Source organism: Gymnoscopelus braueri (assembly GCF_963280865.1).
Source record: "Gymnoscopelus braueri genome assembly, chromosome: 18".
In the NCBI taxonomy this organism is placed as follows: domain Eukaryota; kingdom Metazoa; phylum Chordata; class Actinopteri; order Myctophiformes; family Myctophidae; genus Gymnoscopelus; species Gymnoscopelus braueri.
The window spans coordinates 5,537,748-5,558,691 of record NC_137618.1 but is presented as its reverse complement, the minus strand read 5'-3'; the positions used below and the strand labels follow the sequence as shown (position 1 = coordinate 5,558,691).

Sequence of the window (20,944 nt, the reverse complement as noted above, 5' to 3'; positions counted from 1 at the left end):
TGTACGCGCCGCACATGTGACGGTTATTAAGATATTCAAAACAGAAGTTATGGTTTTGATTCTGATGTTTGACCCTTGCATTTTACTTTTCAAATTGTGTGCCCATTAAACCATTGAAACCGGGAACGTCTGTGTAACAACTTTAACCATTATTTTGTACTATTTTGGCTATTCCAAAATAGCAGATCTACAATTTCATAGCACGGCACCGAGTGCCGCATTATGAGCTTGTATATCTGCTATTTTGGAAAAATCGTGAAAATTTGCGGAAATCTTTGAATGTATATATATTTTTAGAGTGAATTTCTAATTATTATATTTTAATTATTATATTTTTAGAGCGAATTATAGTAACATACTTTAAAAAAAAAACTGTTAGGATTTAGAAGACATTTGTAGAATCCCCCAGAAGCAAAGATATGAGCTACAAATGTTACAAACAAATGTTTGCTTGATTATATATTCAAAGATTTGCACACATTTTCATGATTTTTCAAAAATAGCAGATCTACACGCTCATGCCGCGCTATGAGCTTGTAGATCTACTATTTTTGAATAGCCAAAGTGTAAGATCATGGTTAAAGTGGTTAACATCTAAAATGAAAGATGCTTTCCCGGTTTTAATGGGTTAAAATGTTTTAAAACATAAACGTTGTGCCAACAAAATTGCAAGCTTGTATATCGGCTATTTCATAAAGTGTGTTAATAGGACATACAGTAAGTGGTTAAACAAAATAAAGGTGTGTGTGTGTGTGTGTGCGTGCGCGTGCGTGCGTGTTACAATATATGAATGAAAATCAGCATATTGACCAAACATTGACTGCTTAAGCTCATGTGTTCTGTTGGCAGGTGTTTGATCAGGAGAACGTCAGACATCCTCTCTAAGTATCTGCCTGTCAAAATCGAGCAGGTGGTCTGTTGCAGGTACAGTACGCTCTCTATGCCTTTACTGTGAACCAAGACAATTCACTGTTTCAAACCGTTCACACTGTTTTGTTTGCAAAATGATTCAGTACAAAAAAAACACAACCTTCAACTGTTGCTGTTATTAAATATGCAAACTGATGTTATGACCTACAAAAAGGTCTAGGGAAGGAGTGGCTAAATGTAGGGCTACACAGTATTAGTAAAGCATGTGATGTGCGATAACGTTGTTGAATACTGTGATGATGGTATGAGTCACGCTAAGTTGGTGATTCTCAAAGTAGGGTCCCAAAGTGGGTACCCAGGGGTCCTTGAGGGGCTTCCAGGGGGTCCCCAGATAAACGATGGATAAATGATGGATAGTTTGGAACCAAATCGACCCTTAGGTGGCTGTAACTCTGAGAGTGTACAAATGGAACCAAATGGACCCTTACGGGTCCATTTGGTTCCATTTGTACACTCTCAGAGGTATGGTGGTCCGTGGTCTAATGCAGGGGCTCTCAAAGTGGGGTCCTGGGACCCTCATGGCCCCTATATGCATAATTGTCTTCACCAAAATCTTGACGTTGTTTGAAAATATTTTAATATCTTGACATTTTTAACACCACAAATCTTGTATGGGGTCCTTGGCACAAACTCTTTTCACACGGGGGTCCGTGGTCAAATATACTAATTTAGGGGTCCTTGACATGACAAAGTTTGAGAACCACTACGCTAAGTAAACAAATAGTAAAGTATACAGTTGTCTTTATTCCTTAAGTCTGCTGTTAACATAGCATAACATAGAGCCCAGACTGAAAAAGAAGAAGAAAATATAGTTCCATTCAAACAAAATGGTTTTAGTGAAAACATTGCGCGTGGCTACAGCTGCTATTCTGTGGTTTCTGTTTCTGTGGTGGTCTGTGGAACTCACCAGTAGAATTTGAATATATATATATTTATATTTATATTTATTTATATATATATATATATATATATATATATATATATATATATATATATATATATATATATATATATATATATATATATTTATATATATATATATATATTTATATTTATATTTATATTTATATATATATATATATATATATATATATATATATATATATATATATATATACCACCTTAGCAATACAGTTTCTCACTGCTCTGCTGAAAGGTAGTGTACTGTAAGTGATCATTGTTGGTAAAAAAAAAAAAATTGTCAAAATTCATTTTCACGTGGGTTACCAATTTCAGAGTCGCCTTCAATTTGATATTGTTCCAGTTCCATTTGTTTCTTCACACTTCATGCGTCATCACTTCAATTACACTTGTTTATCCTGTATGAGTGCTCTCTCCTGATAGGGTGCATCCACACATAAGATGCAAGTTGACGCTATAGTTGTCGCAAAGCCCTTGTTCTGGTTCCGGCTATTTCTGGCCGTTACTCAAGGAAGAGCGGAACCCGGATATGCGCTTCAGACGCGTTTTTTTCTATAACTAGGGAGTGTATGAGACTTCCGATGACTTGCATCTTATGTGTGGATGCACCCTATGGATAGAATTGGTATCCCGACCTGAAAATGCTTTTTTTTTTTCACTTAAGAGCTGGACAGACCCCTGTTACTGAACAAGCACAAGCAATGATTACTATCAAATATATAGCTATTTAACACTTATTTAAAAAAGCAAAAATGCACCCTACCTTTAAAACATTGTATTCTCATTTAACCCATTCAAACCGGGAACGCATCTCTGTCATGCTTCGATTTCTTTGGGCTATTCAAAAATAGCAGATATACAAGCTCATAGAGCGTCACCGAGTGCCGCGCTATGAGCTTGTAGATCTGCTATTTTGGGGGAAAATCTTGGGTCTTTGCATATATACATTTTTAAAGCGAACATTTATAACTCAAATCTTTGCTTCTGGGGGATTCTACAAATGTCTTCTAAATCCTAACGAAAAAACTTATGTTGCTACAATATCAGTGGTTCTCAAAAATTGCATTTATTTGGCCGTGGACCCCCATCTCAAAATATTTTGTTCCAGGGACCCCCAGGAGTTGTTCTAACAGGAGTTAAAAATTTAATATAAATTTAAAAAAATAAAATAATAATAAATAAATATATTCAAGATTCAAGATTTGCACACATTTTCACGATTTTTTAAAAATAGCAGATCTACAAGTTCATATCGCGGCACTCGGTGCCGCGCTATGAACTTGTATATCTGCTATTTTTGAATAGCCCAAAGACATCTAAAAATGAGACACAGATGGGTTCCCGGTCTTCAAGGGTTAAACTAAAACGCGATATGTGCGTATACTGTGCACGACGACAGATGGCTGATATATTGTGTAGCCCCAGTCTAATGTGTGTGTGTCTGTGCTGAATGTCTCGCAGGCTGACGCCTCTCCAGACAGAGCTGTACAAGAGGTTTGTGAGGCAGGCCAAACCCCTGGAGACCCTGCAAGAGGACAGGATCACCATGTCCTCCCTGTCCTCCATCACCTCTCTCAAGAAGCTGTGCAATCGTAAGTGTGATTATGATTAATTAATGATTAAACACAATAAAAATGTAAAAAATAGCTAAAATAGTTGATCTACAAGCTCAACACTTCGCATCGCAACTAGTTGTAAGCTTGTAGATTAGCGGTTTTTGCCAATTCGCAAAAAAGTCGCTGATCTACAAGCTTGTAGATCTGCTATTTTTGGGGAAGACATTTGGTGCAGATTGAAAAGGAACTCACCAAGTACAGTGCAATTCAGGTCTGTTTTACTACAGAAGTATAGACGGTCTGAGAGAGCTAGGTAAGTGTTAAACTGAACTGATATTGGTAAATTCCAAATAGCATCAATGTATTCTATTCTGTGACTGAGTCCTGTCATCTTTTGCACACCTGGGGACCTTCATTATCTACTTGTGTGGGACTTTAAAGGTAGGGTAAGTGATATTTGTGGGTTAAAACAAAAAGTATTTTGTTAAAAGGTTAAAGCACTATATTCTGATAGTAATCATTGCTATAGAGTGTTTGTCCAGTAACAGGAGTCTCCCCGTCCCTCCAGCTCTTTAATAAAGAGAAAATACATTTTCTGGTAGGTGTCAAAAATCTCAGCCAATCAGGAGAAAGTACCCATTTTTAAGCTTCATTTTTATAGTGTTCCAGTTCCAATTTTGCCTGCTCATTTCTTAGTGTCATCACTTCCAATTTCACTTGTTTAATCTATATCCTGATTGAGTTCTCTATCGTGATTGGATAAAATTGGAAATGAAACTGAAACTGAAACGAAAATGCATTTTCTGTTTAATAAAGAGCTGGAGAGACAAGGAGACTCCTGTTACTGAACAAACACTCTATAGCAATGAGTACTATCAGAATATAGAGCTATTTAACACTTATTTTAACCAAAGAAAATCACTTACCCTACCTTTAATGGAACGCACATTCAAACTCATTCATGACACGTACAGTAGGTGAGTAATTATAAGATGATCTTAACACATTGGGTGCCAAAACCGTATATATACGGTTTTGCGCATACTAACGTTGAGTGCCAAAACCGTATATATACGGTTTTTGAAAAAAAAAATTATTTTTTTTATTTTTTTTATTTATTTTTTTTCCTTCACAGCAACAGGAAATATCACTCCTACAAGATTTAGACTCCAATCCACCTCCTGGTTAACTTATGACTTCAAAAACCTGTATCTCGGCTCCTGTGCACTTTTTTTTTTTACAATGTTAATTTAACTATTTTCAACTGGCTGCAACTATGGAATGGATTTCCGAATGTTTTAAATTTTTTCCCCCCAATTGTACGAGACCTGTATGTGTGTAATGAGGGGATCACCGTGAGGACAGTGATCACTGAAAATATTTTGTGACTACTTGAAAAAGGTTCAAAATGTTTAAAAAGTCCTGGCACTCAAAGTATAATATTTTAATAAACCTCTGGCACCCAATGTGTTAACATCTTATCCGAAAGTGTGCTGTTGAATAGAACATTATGTCCATGAACATGTTAAGTGGCATTCATACATTTTTGTAAATGTAGGCAATTAAAATGTAGGCATGATGTGGTTTGAGAACAAGGGTTTTAGGTATTAAAACCCACGTGGCTTCTACTTATAACATACTTATAATAGGCTTAACTATAATACAATAAGTCAGGGGTCTTCAACGTTTTCAGGCCAAGGACCCCCTAGCTGAGAGAGAGATGAAGCAGGGACCCCCTCTATATTGTATGAACTTGTGTTTCTGATAGACTTTTGCCAAAATTAGCCGATCTACAAGCTCACAACGCCTCGCGCTGCGAGGCGTTGTGAGCTTGTAGATCGGCTAATTTTGGCAAAAGTTTGGCAAAAGTTCTAAAGTTCTCCTCAGAAAAAGGATGCTAGGGTTCAGGTGGTTAATGTAAAAAGATATATTTCATATCACACAAAGATTTGGCGGACCCCCTGTAGTAACTCTGAGGACCCCCTAGGGGTCCCAGACCCCCTGTTGAAGACCCCTGCAATAAGTTATAAATGTGCAACAGAGTCAACAACGAGTTAAATGCTCTCGATGTCGGCAAATTGTTTCCACCCCCCGTTTGTGCATTACATTTGTCAATAAAGCCCAGAAAATCCATGTCCTTCAAGTGTAAAAATGTGAGTGTGTGTGTGTGGGTGTGTGGGTGTGTGGGTGTGTGGGTGTGTGTGTGTGTGTGTGTGTGTGTGTGTGTGTGTGTGTGTGTGTGTGTGTGTGTGTGTGTGTGTGTGTGTGTGTGTGTGTGTGTGTGTGGGTGGGTGGGTGGGAGAGAAAGAGAGGGATAGAGAGAGATACAGAGAGAGAGAGAGACAGACACAAAGAAGGCGGAGGGACTAGACATGGATTCACAACCCGCAGATAACTTGATCAGTCAATTATTATCAATCAATTATCAATATTAATTATCAATTATTAATTGATCAGTCAGTTGATTAGTCAATAATGTTCTTCTGTATTTTGTATCGGAACTGTTAATAAGATTATATTGCCTGCCAATAACGCATATATGCGTTCTTTAGAATCCATCACTTGCTTGCCAAGAATATATGCGTTTTTAGAAGAAAAAAAAATGTACCCAAAGACCAAGGAGATATGATTTTTCGAAGATCTAGACTCCTATCCACTTCCTTGTTAACTTAAAACTTAAAAACTCTGTATCTCGGCTCCTGAGTACTTTTTGTTTTTTCAATGAAAAATCTCTGGCAGAAAACAGCAAAAAATCTGGCAGTCAATCGGAATGGTTGTTTGGTACTGTAGATACCTGCACCAAATGATTGCCTCTTGATTGCTGTTTGTGATCAATAAGGAAACCCAAGGAATTAATGATACAATGACATCCCTGGTGGCTGCTCTACTTATGATAGTCACAGGCTTTTATTTTTCTCTCTCTCTCTCTCTCTCTCTTGTTTCAGATCCAGGTCTGATCTATGAGAAGTGTGTGCAGGGCGAGGAGGGCTTTGAAGGAGCGGTGGATCTCTTTCCGGCCGGATACAACAACGCTAAAGCTGTGGAGCCTCAGCTCTCAGGTATCACCTTCAACACTGAAGCCTCACTCAGGCTCCGTCCAGAACGGCCGAGGATAGCAGAGCTACAAGCTCACAACGTGTCGCAGATGTGATGCTTTGGGGGAGACAGCAAGCTCATAGCGCTATGAGCTTGTAGATCTGCTGTTTTTGAAAAATCATGAACATTTGTGCAGATCTTTGTATATATATATATATTTTTTTTTACTCAAATCTTTGCTTCTGCGGGGTCCCTGGAACAACATATTTTGAGATGGGGGTCCGCGGCCAAATACATATAATTTTGGGGGTCCTTGACATGAAACAGTTTGAGCACCACTGATTTGAGCAACATACGTTTTTTTCAAAAAACTGTTAGGATTTAGAAGACATTTGTAAAATCCCCAGAAGCAAAGATTTGAGTTCAACATGTTTGCTTTAAATATATATATTCAAAGATTTGCACAAAATGTTCACGATATTTAAAAAACATAGCCAAAGGATAAAATAATGGTTGAAGTAAAAAACTAAACTGAAATTGAAAAATCAAAGATGCAGAAGCTGTAAATAACTGTGTCTTATTGTAGGGAAAATGCTGGTTTTGGACTACATCCTTGCTCACACACGGAGCACAACAAGTGACAAGGTGGTGCTGGTGTCCAACTACACCCAGACACTGGACCTCTTTGAGAAGCTGTGCAGATCCCGCAGGTCTGTCTGTCTGTCTGTCTGTCTGTCTGTCTGTCTGTCTGTCTGTCTCTGTCTGTCTCTGTCTGTCTGTCTGTCTGTCTGTCTGTCTGTCTGTCTGTCTGTCTGTCTGTCTCTGTCTGTCTGTCTGTCTGTCTGTCTGTCTGTCTGTCTGTCTGTCTCTGTCTGTCTGTCTCTGTCTGTCTGTCTGTCTGTCTGTCTGTCTGTCTGTCTGTCTGTCTGTCTGTCTGTCTGTCGAGGTGATCAACCAGTGGTGTAAAGTAACTAAGTACATGTACTCAAGTTCAAAGTTGAGGTATTTTTTACCCATTTAGACCTGAGGCCAATTCTAAAAAACTCCTTCTAAATCCTGAGTTTTCTGAAAAACTTTAAATATTAATTCAAAAATTACCCAAAAATATGTTGCTATATACTGTACATACTGTAGCAACAAGAACCCCAAAAGGGGTTCCCGTCCTGAAAGGTATACAGTAGTTAAAAATAGGGGTTCCCGCCCTAAATGGGTTAATTTACTGGAGTATTTCCAATATTCAGTACTTTTACTTCTACTCCACTACATCTCAGAAGCAAATATTGTACTTTTTACTCCGCTACATTTATTTGAAAACTTTAGTTACTTTGCAGATTTTGATTTTATTACAAAACATACATTAACCACTTCAGCCCTATATATATACTGTGGCTATTTGAAAATAGCCAATCTACAAGCTCACAACACGTCGCTTTGCAACACGTTATGGCTTGTAGATCTGCTATTTTCAAAGGATTTTTATACATTTGAAAACTTGTGAAATGGGACTTTCTGCGTAACAGTACTTTTACTAGTAAGAGGACTTTTACTTTTGGTATTTTAAGTATAATATACTTATGATGCCAATACTTTTGTACTTTTACTCAAGTAGATTTTGAATACCAAACGTTGTACTGGTATTAGAGTATTTCTACATTTGTGGTATGGATACTTTTCCTCAAGTAAAACATTTGAGTACTTCTTCCAGCACTGTGTGTGATCAGCAGATCTCCGTCTTGCATTTCACAGGTATCTGTATGTTCGACTTGACGGCACAATGTCCATCAAGAAACGGGCCAAGATCGTGGAGAGATTCAACAATCTATCGGTCAGTTTGACAACGACCGCAATTATTTGCGATCGGGGGATCGTTGTGATTATTTGCGTTCACAACAATTTTTGCATGATCATCACAATTGTTTCCATTTACGGTATATGTTAAAAAATTGTGGAAATAGCCTATTATTTTTTTAATGTTTGAAAGTATTAAATTATTTAAATGTGGCTTGTTTTGGCCATAGTACATTATTTTGATTATCACTACCGGCCATTGTCAGCCATATCTGTGTATATTTTGGTTACTTGACATAATATCTGCCAAATCCTAAAAGGCAAACAATAAGGTCATTGTAATTTAGAATTATGATTTTCAAAGCCAAAAAAAAAAACACAATTATTAACGCAATTATTAGTTATTTCCATCATGGTCCTTGTACACATAACATGTAACATAACACATAACTCAAGTAACAATCATGTTCAAAATAAAAGACAAGAAACGTTGCATTTAAAATAAACCAGGGGTCTTCAACAGGGGGTCCGGGACCCCTAAAGGTCCTCAGAGGTACTACAGGGGGGTCGCCAAATCTTTGCGTGATATGATATTTATTTTTGTACATTAACCACTTGAACCCTATAGCATCCCTTTTCTGAGGAGAACTTTAGCCAAAATTAGCAGATCTACAAGCTAGATCGGCTAATTTTGGCAAAGGGTTATAGGTGTAGAGCAGCGCTACTCAACCCGCGGGCCGCATGCGGCCCGATCGCAGCGTCTTGGCGGCCCCCTCATGGTAAAAAAAAAAAAAAAAAAAAGAACTTTTTTTTTTTTTTTTTTTTTTTTAAGCACAGGATAAAAATATACATTTCCGTTCAAATATATGGGTTGCTAAAACATTTTTCAAAAACAAACAGACAGACATACATACAGGTGCGTCAATTGTTACAGGTATAATGCATAGCTTTCTATGCATTTCGGGTTTTTGGGGGGGTTTGACCCCCACATTTTTCCTGGTACAGTGAAAAGAATATGATGTCAAAATGTACATTTTCTTGTGCGTTACAAAATCGAAAAATCCAAAATAGGACCGTCATTTTTATGGCGGCCCCTTGGACTTTTGGTATTTTGCTGAGTGGCCCCTGAGCCATCTTAAGTTGAGTAGCCCTGGTGTAGAGGGAAAAAAGAGCAGCAAAGGTCTATCAGAAACACAATTTATACATTATAGAGGGGGTCCCTGCTTCATCTCTCTCTCAGCTAGGGGGTCCTTGGCCTGAAAACGTTGAAGACCCCCTGAAATAAACCTATAAATAATGAAATCCTAACGTGGGTGTGGTCAGAATCCAGAGTTCATCTTCATGCTGAGCAGCAAGGCAGGGGGGTGTGGCCTCAACCTGATCGGGGCCAATCGCCTGGTGATGTTTGACCCGGACTGGAACCCGGCCAATGACGAGCAGGCCATGGCGCGCGTCTGGAGAGACGGACAGAAGAAGACCTGCTTCATCTACAGACTGCTCTCTGTGAGTCCCGCCGTCTTTACTGATATAGAGCGTCGCAGTTCCCGCCCACTTCCTGTTTTTTTTGGTGCCGGAAGAAAAAACTCAATGCATTTTTCCATTGACATTTCCAAAAATATTTATATCTATTAATTTAAGCCTCGAATCAAGCCATCATGACATGACATGAATCATGACCATAAAACGTTTGATTCTGTGTTTTTTTTTTGTTGTGAAAACGGCAAAACAAAGGGTATTTATTAAATATAGTATATCATATAATTAAATATAAAATAAAAATAAATCACAGAAAAAAACGTTTTATGGTCATGATTCATGTCATGTCGTGATGGCTTGATTCGAGGCTTAAATTAATAGATATAAATATTTTTGGAAATGTCAATGGGAAAATGCATTGAGTTTTTTCTTCCGGCACCAAAAAAAACAGGAAGTGGGCGGGAACTGCGACGCTCTATAGGGGCTGCTTCATAATCGCGCTATGAGCTTGTAGATCTGCTATTTTTAGAAAAATCTTGAAAATGTGTGCAAATCTTTGGATATATATATATTTTTAAAGCGAACATTTGTAACTCAAATCTTTGTTCCTGGAACAAAACATTTTGAGATGGGCAAATACATAATCTAAAAATGTTTTCTAAATCCTAACAGCATGTTGCTATATCAGTGGTGCTCCAACTTTTCCATGTCAAGGACCCCCAAAATGATATGTAGTTGGCCGCGGACCCCCACCTCAAAATGTGTTGTTCCATGGACCCCCAGAAGCACAGATCGGAGTAAAAAACTGTTCGCTTTAAAACATATATATATATATATATATATATATTCAAAGATTTGCACACATTTTCCAAGATCTTTCAAAAAAATAGCAAATCTACAAGCTCATAGCGTGGCACAGAGTGCCGCGCTATGAGCTTGTATATCTGCTATTTTTGAATAGCCATGCTTTTTAACCCCATGCATTGTACTTTCCTTTATATTTTTCTCGCTCGTCGTCGGACATGCTTGATGTCAACAAGTGTGTTGATCAACACTTCAGCAGTGACTTGGTGACAGATATACTGCGTCACTTTGTACCTTTTGTATCTTTTGGAGATGCCAGTGCGAATGCAACATGAGAAAAATACAAAATTGAAGTAAATAAGGGTAGCAGTAATAGTCAGGGGAAGAACGCCAGCATAAAAAAGATGTGATGTGAAGCAGTATTAACTCACCAGCTGCCAGAGTTATTTCAGATTTTTAGCTGTCAGAGATTTTTCATTGAAAAACAAAAAGTACTCAGGAGCCGAGATACAGAATGTAATAAAAAAAAAAAAATGTAAAAAAAATTCGTTATTGGCAGGCAATGAGTTAATTTTGACAGCACATTTTTATTTCGTTTTTTTTTTTTCAATACAATTTAATTTAGTTTTAGTCATATTTTAGTCATCTGAAATGTCTTAGTTTTAGTCGACTAAATATCATAAGAGTTTAGTCGACTAAATCTACGGTTGATTTTGTCGACCAAATGTATGTTGGCGGTGCCTTGATGGCGTCGTAATGCCTGATTTTACACTTTGTTGCATGCTGAAAATAGCTGATCTACAAGCTCGCAGTGCGACCGCGACGCGACGCGTGAGCTTGTAAATCTGCTATTTTCAGAGCGCAACACCCGAGCGCAACCAAACATAAGATGACTTGTCTTTCAGTTCTACTGGATCTCTTCTCTACTCTAAGTCTCTCACTAACATTTTAGTCTAGTTTTTATTTGTTGACGAAATTGTCAACATAATTTAGTCTTAGTTTTAGTCATCATAGCTTAGTTTTTATTTAGATTTTATTTAGTTTGTCAGTGAAAAAGGGTCCACGAACATTTTTCGTCATAGTTTTAGTGGAGGAAATTGTCTCTGATGTGAGGTGTGTTTGTTGTGTTGGTTGCCAGACGGGGACCATCGAGGAGAAGATCTTCCAGAGACAGACGCATAAGAAGGCTCTGAGCAGCTGTGTGGTGGACGAAGAGCAAGACGTCCAGAGACACTTCAGCCACGAAGAGCTCCGGGAGCTGTTCATCCTCAACCAGGAGACCCCCAGTGACACCCATGACAAGTAAACACTAATACCCCCCCCCCCCTCCCAGTGGTGGAAAAAAGTACTCAAATGTTTTACTTAAGTAAAAGTATCAATACTGCAATGTAAGTACTCTGTTACAAGTAAAAGTCCAGAATTATACATTTACTTGAGTAAAAGTACAACAGTATTGGCATTAAAATATACTTACTGAAAGAAAAAGTACACATTTAGCAGAATGTCCTATTTTACAAGTTTCCAAATGTTTAAAAATGCTTTGAAAATAGCAGATCTAACAAGCTCACAACGCGTCGCTTTAGTAGTTACTAGTTACTTTGTAGATTTGGATTATTATTACAAAACACGCAATATCCACTTCAGCCCTTTACTTAGGCTATTTGAAGATAGCCGATCTACCAAGTGCCGCACTATGAGCTTGTTGATCTGCTACTTTTTGGAAAAATCATGGAAATTTTTCATTTTTATATATATTTTTAAAGTGAACATTTGTAACTCAAATCTTTGCTTCTGGGGATTCTACAATTATAATCTAAATCCTAACAGTTTAAAAAAATATATATGTTTCTATAATATCAGTGGTTCTCAAACTTGTCTAGGACCACCCAAAATGATATGTATTTGGCCGTGGACCCCCATCAAAAAAAAAATGTATTCAAAGATTTGCACACATTTTCACGATTTTTCCAAAAATAGCAGATCTACAAGCTCATAGCGCGGGACTCTGTGCTGCGGACTATGAGCTTATAGGTATATCTGCTATTTTTGAATAGCCAAATAAATCTAAAAATGACACACAGATGCGTTCCCTATTGGCTGTTTTCACTCATTTTGAAAATTGGTAATTTTATTGATTTAATGATGTTTTTGTCTTTCTTTCTTTCTTTCGTGTGTGTGTGTGTGTGTGTGTGTGTGTGTGTGTGTGTGTGTGTGTGTGTGTGTGTGTGTGTGTGTGTGTGTGTGTGTGTGTGTGTGTGTGTGTGTGTGTGTGTGTGTGTGTGTGTGTGTGTGTGTGTGTGTGTGTGTGTGTGTGTGTGTGTGTGTGCGTGCGTGCGCGTGTGTTGTTGTGTTGCACCAGGCTGCGGTGTGCGCGCTGCGTGAACGGGCGGCAGGTTCGCCCGCCGCCCGACGGCTGCGACTGCACCAGCGACCTGTCCCGGTGGAACCACTGCAGCGACAAGCGGGGCCTGAAGGACCCCGTGCTGCAGGCCTCCTGGGAGCCCACCACCGTCTCCTTCGTCTTCCACCAGCGCTCCCACGAAGACCAGCGCGGGGTGGTCTAAGTGCTGGTCTTTAGCCCTCAGCATCTCTTGTGGAGACTAAACAGAGACAACAGGCTCTAATGCACAGAAGCCGCCATGTTGGAACAGGCCTCTCTGGTACCTCCTTTTGTATAGTCTCTATTTTTGCTACTTTATTTCGACGAAGTTGTTAATTTACTAAAACAACATAAACGGTTTAAAAATGGAGATTCAAGGTTTCTGCCTGACAAAGAAAAAATGCTGGCATTGTGTGCCGTCTATGTAAATAATTGTTTACTTGTGTATCTACAGTAGTTCATGTTGTGATTTATTTTCTTTACTGTTTCTTTGAATATGAGAATATTTTCATTTTAATACAAAAGTAAAAAAAAGTGTTACCTGAGCCAAGTCGACTTGACTTTAATGTGCTTTCAATCTGCGTTGGTTCAAAAAGGTGGGAGAAAATATCCTAAAAGTGACCAAAAGGTGTCAATGCAGTTGTGACAAGTTTTAAGAGCAAATAAAGGTTGTTGTGTGGCTCTGAACCCCCCATTGCACAACGTCAGCTATGAACTGAAGACTACCAGGTGATCAGGTGGACGGTAACAAAGTACATTTACTTGAGTACTGTGCTTAAAGGGCAAGACCACTTTGGTAGAGCTTTGGGTTGTGTAGTTAGTTACCTTGCCATGATGTAACTCCAAAGGTGGACAAGAAATAAAAAATAATTGCTCCAGTGATTAGAAATTGAGAATTAAAAATATGCTCCTCATTGACTTACACGGTGAAACAGATCTCAAAGTCACTCTTTTAGCAGGTAAACGAACACAAACAAAGTTGATTCAGACAATATAGATTCTAGACTAGAACATCACCAAACCCAAGTACTGTTTGTTTTTTAATAAAAACGTTAACTTCCTGCATATTCTTTATAACATTTCTAATCACTGGAGCAATTATTTTTGATTTCTCGTCCACCTTTGGAGTTACATCATGGCAAGGCAACTACACAACCCAAACCTCTACTAAAGTGGTCTTGCCCTTTAAGTAATTGTTTTGAGTATCTGTACTTTACTTGAGTAGGGGGGTTTCTATCTAAATCAGTTAATATAGCATGGCAATAAGTTAAACCACTTAAACAGTGGAAAATGTGGGGGTGGGGGGGAATGTACACATTTTAAATAATGGAGCATGTTTTCAGATGGAGGTCTGCGGGCAAATGCATATAAATGTGCGGGTCCCTGAACATGAAACTGTTTGAGAACCACTTGTTGGAGAGCGTTGGTTCTCAAAGTGGGTCCGGGGACCCCCAGGGGTCCTTGGCGGGGTTCCAGGGGGTCCCCAGCTAAATGTGTTCATATAGCATCACAATACTTTTAACCACTTTAACCTTTTATACTTTGGCCATTCAAAAATAGCAGATATACAAGCGTGCCGCACTATGAGTTTGTAGATCTGCTATTTTTGAATTTGTTTGTAACTCAAATCTTTGCTTCTGGGGGGTCCCTGGAACAAAATATTTTGAGATTTTGAGGGGTCCGCGGGCAGATACATATAATTTTGGGGGTCCTAGTCATGAGAACGTTTTGAGAACCACTGTTGTAAAGTAGGGGACTTATTACAGTTGGGAGAGGAGAGCCCTCTGCTGGTGGTGGGTTAGTATGGCAGTCTTCAGTTATCCAGGATCTAGTCTGGTCTGGATTCTGTGGGTCTGCTGACACTGTTATCTCTGATTACACACACACACACACACACACACACACACACACACACACACACACACACACACACACACACACACACACACACACACACACACAGCGTTTATAAGCCCCATGTAACCACACATTCACAACAGAGCAGAGACAGACAGCAGAGTGGTCATGTCACTTCTCTACAGTGGTGGAAAAAGTACTCGCATGTTTTACTTAAGTAAAAGTATACGGCAATGTAGAAGAGAAGTACTCTGTCACAAGTAAAAAAACGGAATACAAAATTTACTTGAGTAAAAGTACAAAAGTATTGGTATCAAAATGTACTTAAAGTACCAAAAGTGGAAAGTAGTCATTATGCAGAATGTCCCATTTCACACGTTTTCAAATGTATAAAATGTATACAAATATTTTGAAAATAGCAGATCTACAAGCTCACAATGCGGCGCACCGCGACGCATTGTGAGCTTGTAGATCGGCTATTTTCAAATGGCCGAAATGTATATAGGGCTGAAGTGGTGTATGTATGTTTTGTAATAATCAAAATCTAAAAAGTAACTTAAGTTTTCGAATAATTGTAGTGGAGTAAAAGTACAATATTTAACTCTGAGATAGTAGAGGAGTAGAAGTAAAAGTACTGAAATTGGAAATACTCCAGTAAAGTAAAAGTACCTCAATATTGTACTTAAGTACTAACAGTACTTGAGTAAATGTAGTTAATTTACACCACTGCACTGGTAGCGTCCCTCTTTGAACTCATCTTCAATCCTGTATGCCCCCCCCCCCCCCCCAATACCTTTTTCTTCCTTTTATAACATGCATTACACTTAGTCTCACACACACACACACACACACACACACACACACACACACACACACACACACACACACACACACACACACACACACACACACATACACACACACACACACACACACACATATACATACATTCACAATCCTGGATGTTTTTAACTTATTTGATGTATTTAATCAGGATAGCCTCTTATAAAGAATCTCTTGTTCCAAAATAGCAGTGAAAGCAGCAGGGCCACTACTGTGTGTGTGTGTGTGTGTGTGTGTGTGTGTGTGTGTGTGTGTGTGTGTGTGTGTGTGTGTGTGTGTGTGTGTGTGTGTGTGTGTGTGTGTGTGTGTGTGTGTGTGTGTGTGTGTGTGTGTGTGTGTGTGTGTGTGTGTGTGTGTGTGTGTGTGTGTGTGTGTGTGTGTGTGTGAGAGAGAGAGAGAGAGAGAGAGAGAGAGAGAGAGAGAGAGAGAGAGAGAGAGAGAGAGAGAGAGAGAGAGAGAGAGAGAGAGAGAGAGAGAGAGAGAGAGAGAGAGAGAGAGAGAGAGAGAGAGAGAGAGAGAGAGAGAGAGCAGGGCCACTACAGTGCAGAAAGACCTTTAATTGTTCCACTACATTTCATAATGACAATTGCTACAATGGTCTTTTCTCTCACTGTGTGTGTGTGTGTGTACAGGGTACACTGGCCTACATTCACTGAGGGGGGAGATGATCCCACAAAGCAGCCTATTAGTTCTTGACAGGTTTGATCCTATTTTGTTGAGTTAATATCATCCAACAAAGTAATGGTCATGTTTGTGTAAGGCTGTATTGTATGTATTTATTCTAATGCTCATGTGACAGCCCCAATGGTTTTATTTGCAGCTGTTTGTGCGTATTTGTGTTTCAACGCATAATGTGTTTATATAGGCCAGGGGAAAGGGTCGCAAATAACCTTTAACAATGTTCCGGGCTATTTGACTCTCAACGGCTTTTCTAACCACGTGTTTAGAGCTTAGCTGAAGACACTGCGGTATATTCTCCAAGAGACGTTTAAACTGTCTTTGGGTAATTGGTGATCTAAAGTCTAACTTTTTAGAGACGCGGTCCTGTCGGTTTTCAGTAACTGCAGGGTTTCTGAGCGACACGAGGACGGGGAGGGCGAGCTCTGGACCTCGACCTCCGTCTACTTCCAGTGTCCACTCTGCAGCCAATTCTACGAGAGCCACGCCCGTCTGCTGCCCGTGCGACCGAAGCCCACCCGAGTCGCCCCAAACTCTACGGTTACATCGCCCGGCGCTGTGCCGACGGACCGGTAGGCCTGTCACAAGTACTACACAATCACCTGATCACAATTATTTGATCAGTGGTGGAAAGTATGTACCTACTGTACTTAAGTAACATTTTGAGGCATTTGTATTTTACTTGAATATTTCCAATTTCCAATACTTTTACTTCTACTCCACTACATCTCAGAGGCAAATATTGTACTCTTACTCCACTACAATTATTTGAAAACTTAAGTTACTAGTTACTTTGCAGATATAAGTTATTACATTACAAAACATACATTAACCACTTTAGCCCTATTTTATACCTTGGCTATTTGAAAATAGCAGATCTACAAGCTCAACACGATGCGACGCGTTGTGAGCTTGTGGATCTGCTATTTTCAAACATTTTAGTACTTTTACTTTTGGTACTTTAAGTATATTTTGATGTCAATACTGTTGTACTTTTACTCAAGTAACATGTTGAACACAGGCCTTTTACTTGTAACAGAGTATTTGTATACTGTGGTATTGGTACTTTTAAAAAGTTTAATAGCGGAAATGGCAGATCTACAAGCTCACAATGCATCGCAGGACACAATGCGTTGTGAGGTTGTAGTTCGGCTATTTCAGCTATTTTGAAAAACATTTGAAAGTATGAAATGATGATGATATATATCCTGTTTTGGCCTGAGTACATTATTTGTTTTGATTATTTACTTGTTACCTGTCATATCTGCCTTGAGCAATTTGTGTTTACACAGCCTAAAAGGCAAACAGAAATGTTCATTTTTCTGTTCCAATGTTCAATAGAAAAACACAAATTAAATCGTTAATTGCAATTATTTTAATGACAATTAACCGTCAAGTAAAATATCTTGATCGTGACAGGCCTACGCAGGGGAGGACGCAGGGAGGGAAAAGAAGCGTGGAGCCAGGTATGAAGGAGAAAGCTCGAAGAGAAGAAAAAAACTGGGACAAACGCCAAAGAGTGTGAGGAGGATGTATGTAGAAGACCTGGCCCGAAGAAGTGGACGGAGGTGACGTTACTCTCCTTGAATGGCTCTGGGCTTCAATACCTGCAATGTTCAAACCTATCAGCCATTGCTGTGCTCGAAACGTTGTGTCATCTTTGTTGTTAGCACAAACCGCTGAGCTGAAACAGTGTCAACATGGACTTCTCACGGTTGTGGTAACGATTCAACTTTGGGACGTAGATTACCGGGTCGTCAGACACAATAAGGAGGATCAAATGACCGGCTCTCCTCTCCAAAAGTTGAACTATTGTGTACTTTATTAACGAATGGGTGTGTCTGTCTCCTCTCTCGTGTCACAAAGGCTGCGTCTCAAATACTTATTTCTGCTCTGTCCAAGCACTATCCCAAACAGTGGGTCGGGACCCATTTGAGGGTCACGGACTGATTTTTGTGGGTTGCGAGTAAATATTCCCCCTTTTTGTGTTATTTTATTGTTTCAAAAGAATTTCAAAAAAATATATTTTTTCTCATAAATTAAAAAGAAATTAAAATGATTTTTCAAAATAATTTCATGAATAGAATTGAAACTAGTGAAATAAATTACATAAATGTAACTCTTAAGCGGAAGTGAAAAAGCCCATCTACAAGCTCTCTGCAACGTGTCGTGAGCTTGTAGATCTGCTATTTTCTCTAGTTTGAATCCCGGGAAACATCAAATTTCTCTTTTGGGTCACAGGCTAAAAGGTTTGGGAACCACTGCTCTATCCTCACTCAAACAAGGTTGTGTAAAGAAGGAAAGGCCATCTACAGTACAGTATATGATGGGAGATATGTTGCGAAACTCGTAGACTCGAGCTTGTAGATTTGATTTGAGCACTCAAACTCACTCAAATGTGAACCCGTAACCTGCGATACACGCACGTAATCTGAATTCATAGTCACACAAAGGAGAAAAAAATAAAAGTGAAGTCACTGACGCAACATTCACATGTGTGTAGGTCGACAGCCGCGCAAAACTAATCGACTTAAAATGTCAATTTACATAATGCATGTGCAAAATTCAACGTCAACGTGTAGATCGCATTTTAGGAGTGCTCAAATCAAATCTACCATTTCTCGAATTTTGCAACATATATATACCTTCATAGATGTCCCTTCCTTCCTTCATTCTTTCTTCCACCCTTGTAGGAATGAAGATAGAGGAGCTATAGGACGGTAGAATAAAGACCTGAGATGCAGCCAAAGTGTCACAATGTGGCACAAAGTGACACAAGTTTGTGTGTGAATACGATCATTTTGATTTGCACTTTCTCTTCTAATCTGTTCCTGTTGAAGTCAGGGATTAGATACTTTAATGTAAGCCTGGGCTATCTGACAAAAATGCCACGATGTGTTTGAACAAATACATCAATATTGATATATAGTTTCAGAATGATCTACAAGCTCACCCGTCACATCGTGACCGTTTGACTTTGTAGACAGTGGCGGCCTTTCCTATGTTTCACCCGTTTCAATTGAAACGGGCCCCCAACCTAAAAAAAAAGGGGGGGGGGGGGCTCGCATCCCAGTCCGGGGCCCGCCTCTGGCTGGCCGACGTCCAAGAATTTCATGCAAGAAGAGGATGTAGATCTGATTAAATCAGGGCTCAGCTCAAGTGAATCATGTGAGTGAGTTGTTTTAGCTGTCTGTCCATGGTGGAAGTGCAGATAGCCTAATTAATTTAGTTCGAAAATGCATCATTATGGATTGTGGAAGCAAACCAACTTCAGTCCACAAATTATTATTATTATTATTATTATTATTATTTTTGCGGGGGGTGCATATGGGGGCCCCATATGAGCTCTTGAAACGGGCCCCCAGATCATTAAGGCCGCCCCTGTTTGTAGATCAGCTATTTTAGCTATTATATTTTTTTACGAGGTTTATACTTGAATGTTTTGTTCCTGTTAAAGTCATGGAGTTTTGTACTTTAACCACTTAAACCCTATGGTTAACCGGTGACCCTCAGGGCTTTATACTGGTGTCTTTTCTGTTTTCGCTCTACATTGAATATCTTCGCTGACCCGTTGTGAGCTTGTAGATCAGCTATTTTCTGCAAAGGTTTTCCCCAGGATACCGATGCTGGGGTTTAAGTGGTTAATGCAGTGGTTCCCTAGCACACTATTTTGTGCAAGGGAACCCCATAACGATATGTGTAATGTTAAAAAAATGATTCTAAATTCACCATTTGTTTTGGTTTTTGAAAATAGCAGATCTACAAGCTCACAGCGCATCACAACGTAGCTTGTACGTACTTCCAGGGATTCGAACCCGCGTCTGAGAGACCAAATTGTACTGCTCATCCAATAGGCAATGTATGCTTGGCCCAGGGGAGTTATTAGGGGCGGGCATAGCTGAGTGGTTAGTAAGCCCGCCTAGGGAGCCAGAGGCCCTGGTTGCCCCAGGTACGATTCCAGGCCAGGCCAACAAATGTGTCGATGAAATGAAATTTGTCCCTGAGCAAGACTCTTAACCCCTAACTGCTCACAGGCCCTCATTGGAAACAAGACCGCAAGGACTTTCATGAACGGACCTGTTAAAGGATTTATTCTTATTGCACTCTGATCTTGAGACAGTACTACTTGTTAACCAGTAGGTGGGAGTGTTGATTAGCTTAATGTGCAACATTGTTTTCTCACTCAACAGACCAACTAACATACAGTGTAATATACATGGAATCTGCACATTTCTAAAGTGACAATTTAAAGACATTAAGACATTTTCATACCTCTAAAATAAAAAAAACAATAAGAGCATTACTGCATTAAAAGTAATCAACAGATTATTTAAAAAATTGGTCAAACATTGGCCAAATTGTCAAATAGAATATACCTCAGAAAATGTGAAAATAGCCGATCTACAAGTGAGCTTGTAGATTGGCCATTTTCACAATATTATCTGTGGAATCAAGGCAAACAAATATATAACTGGCTTGACCAGCAATAATATTTTCACTACATTTGAAATTGGGCTTATGTGGTTAATTAATTAGACTTTCCCCCTTCCTAGAAATGTGGTGGAGCAAAAGTAGTACAATTGTATTTGAGTGAAAGTATCCAAAACACGAATAGTCAACTATAGTACAGTTTTCAAGTAAATGAACTTTGTTACTGTCCACCACATTAAAACAA

At 39.1% G+C, this 20,944-nt stretch overlaps 1 protein-coding gene across 1 annotated transcript in view; it reads left to right on the top strand.

Moving 5' to 3' along the window:
• Positions 1–13,868, top strand: part of rad54l (RAD54 like) — a 29,242-nt gene extending 15,374 nt beyond the window's left edge. The window contains exons 13-20 of the mRNA XM_080457236.1: positions 850–924; positions 3,313–3,443; positions 6,353–6,466; positions 7,030–7,153; positions 8,190–8,268; positions 9,555–9,734; positions 11,650–11,813; positions 12,871–13,868. Of these exons, the coding sequence (XP_080313362.1) occupies positions 850–924; positions 3,313–3,443; positions 6,353–6,466; positions 7,030–7,153; positions 8,190–8,268; positions 9,555–9,734; positions 11,650–11,813; positions 12,871–13,075 (1,072 nt within the window). The 3' untranslated portion in view covers positions 13,076–13,868. The remainder of the gene's footprint in view (positions 1–849; positions 925–3,312; positions 3,444–6,352; positions 6,467–7,029; positions 7,154–8,189; positions 8,269–9,554; positions 9,735–11,649; positions 11,814–12,870) is intronic.
• The last annotated feature ends 7,076 nt before the right edge of the window (positions 13,869–20,944 follow it).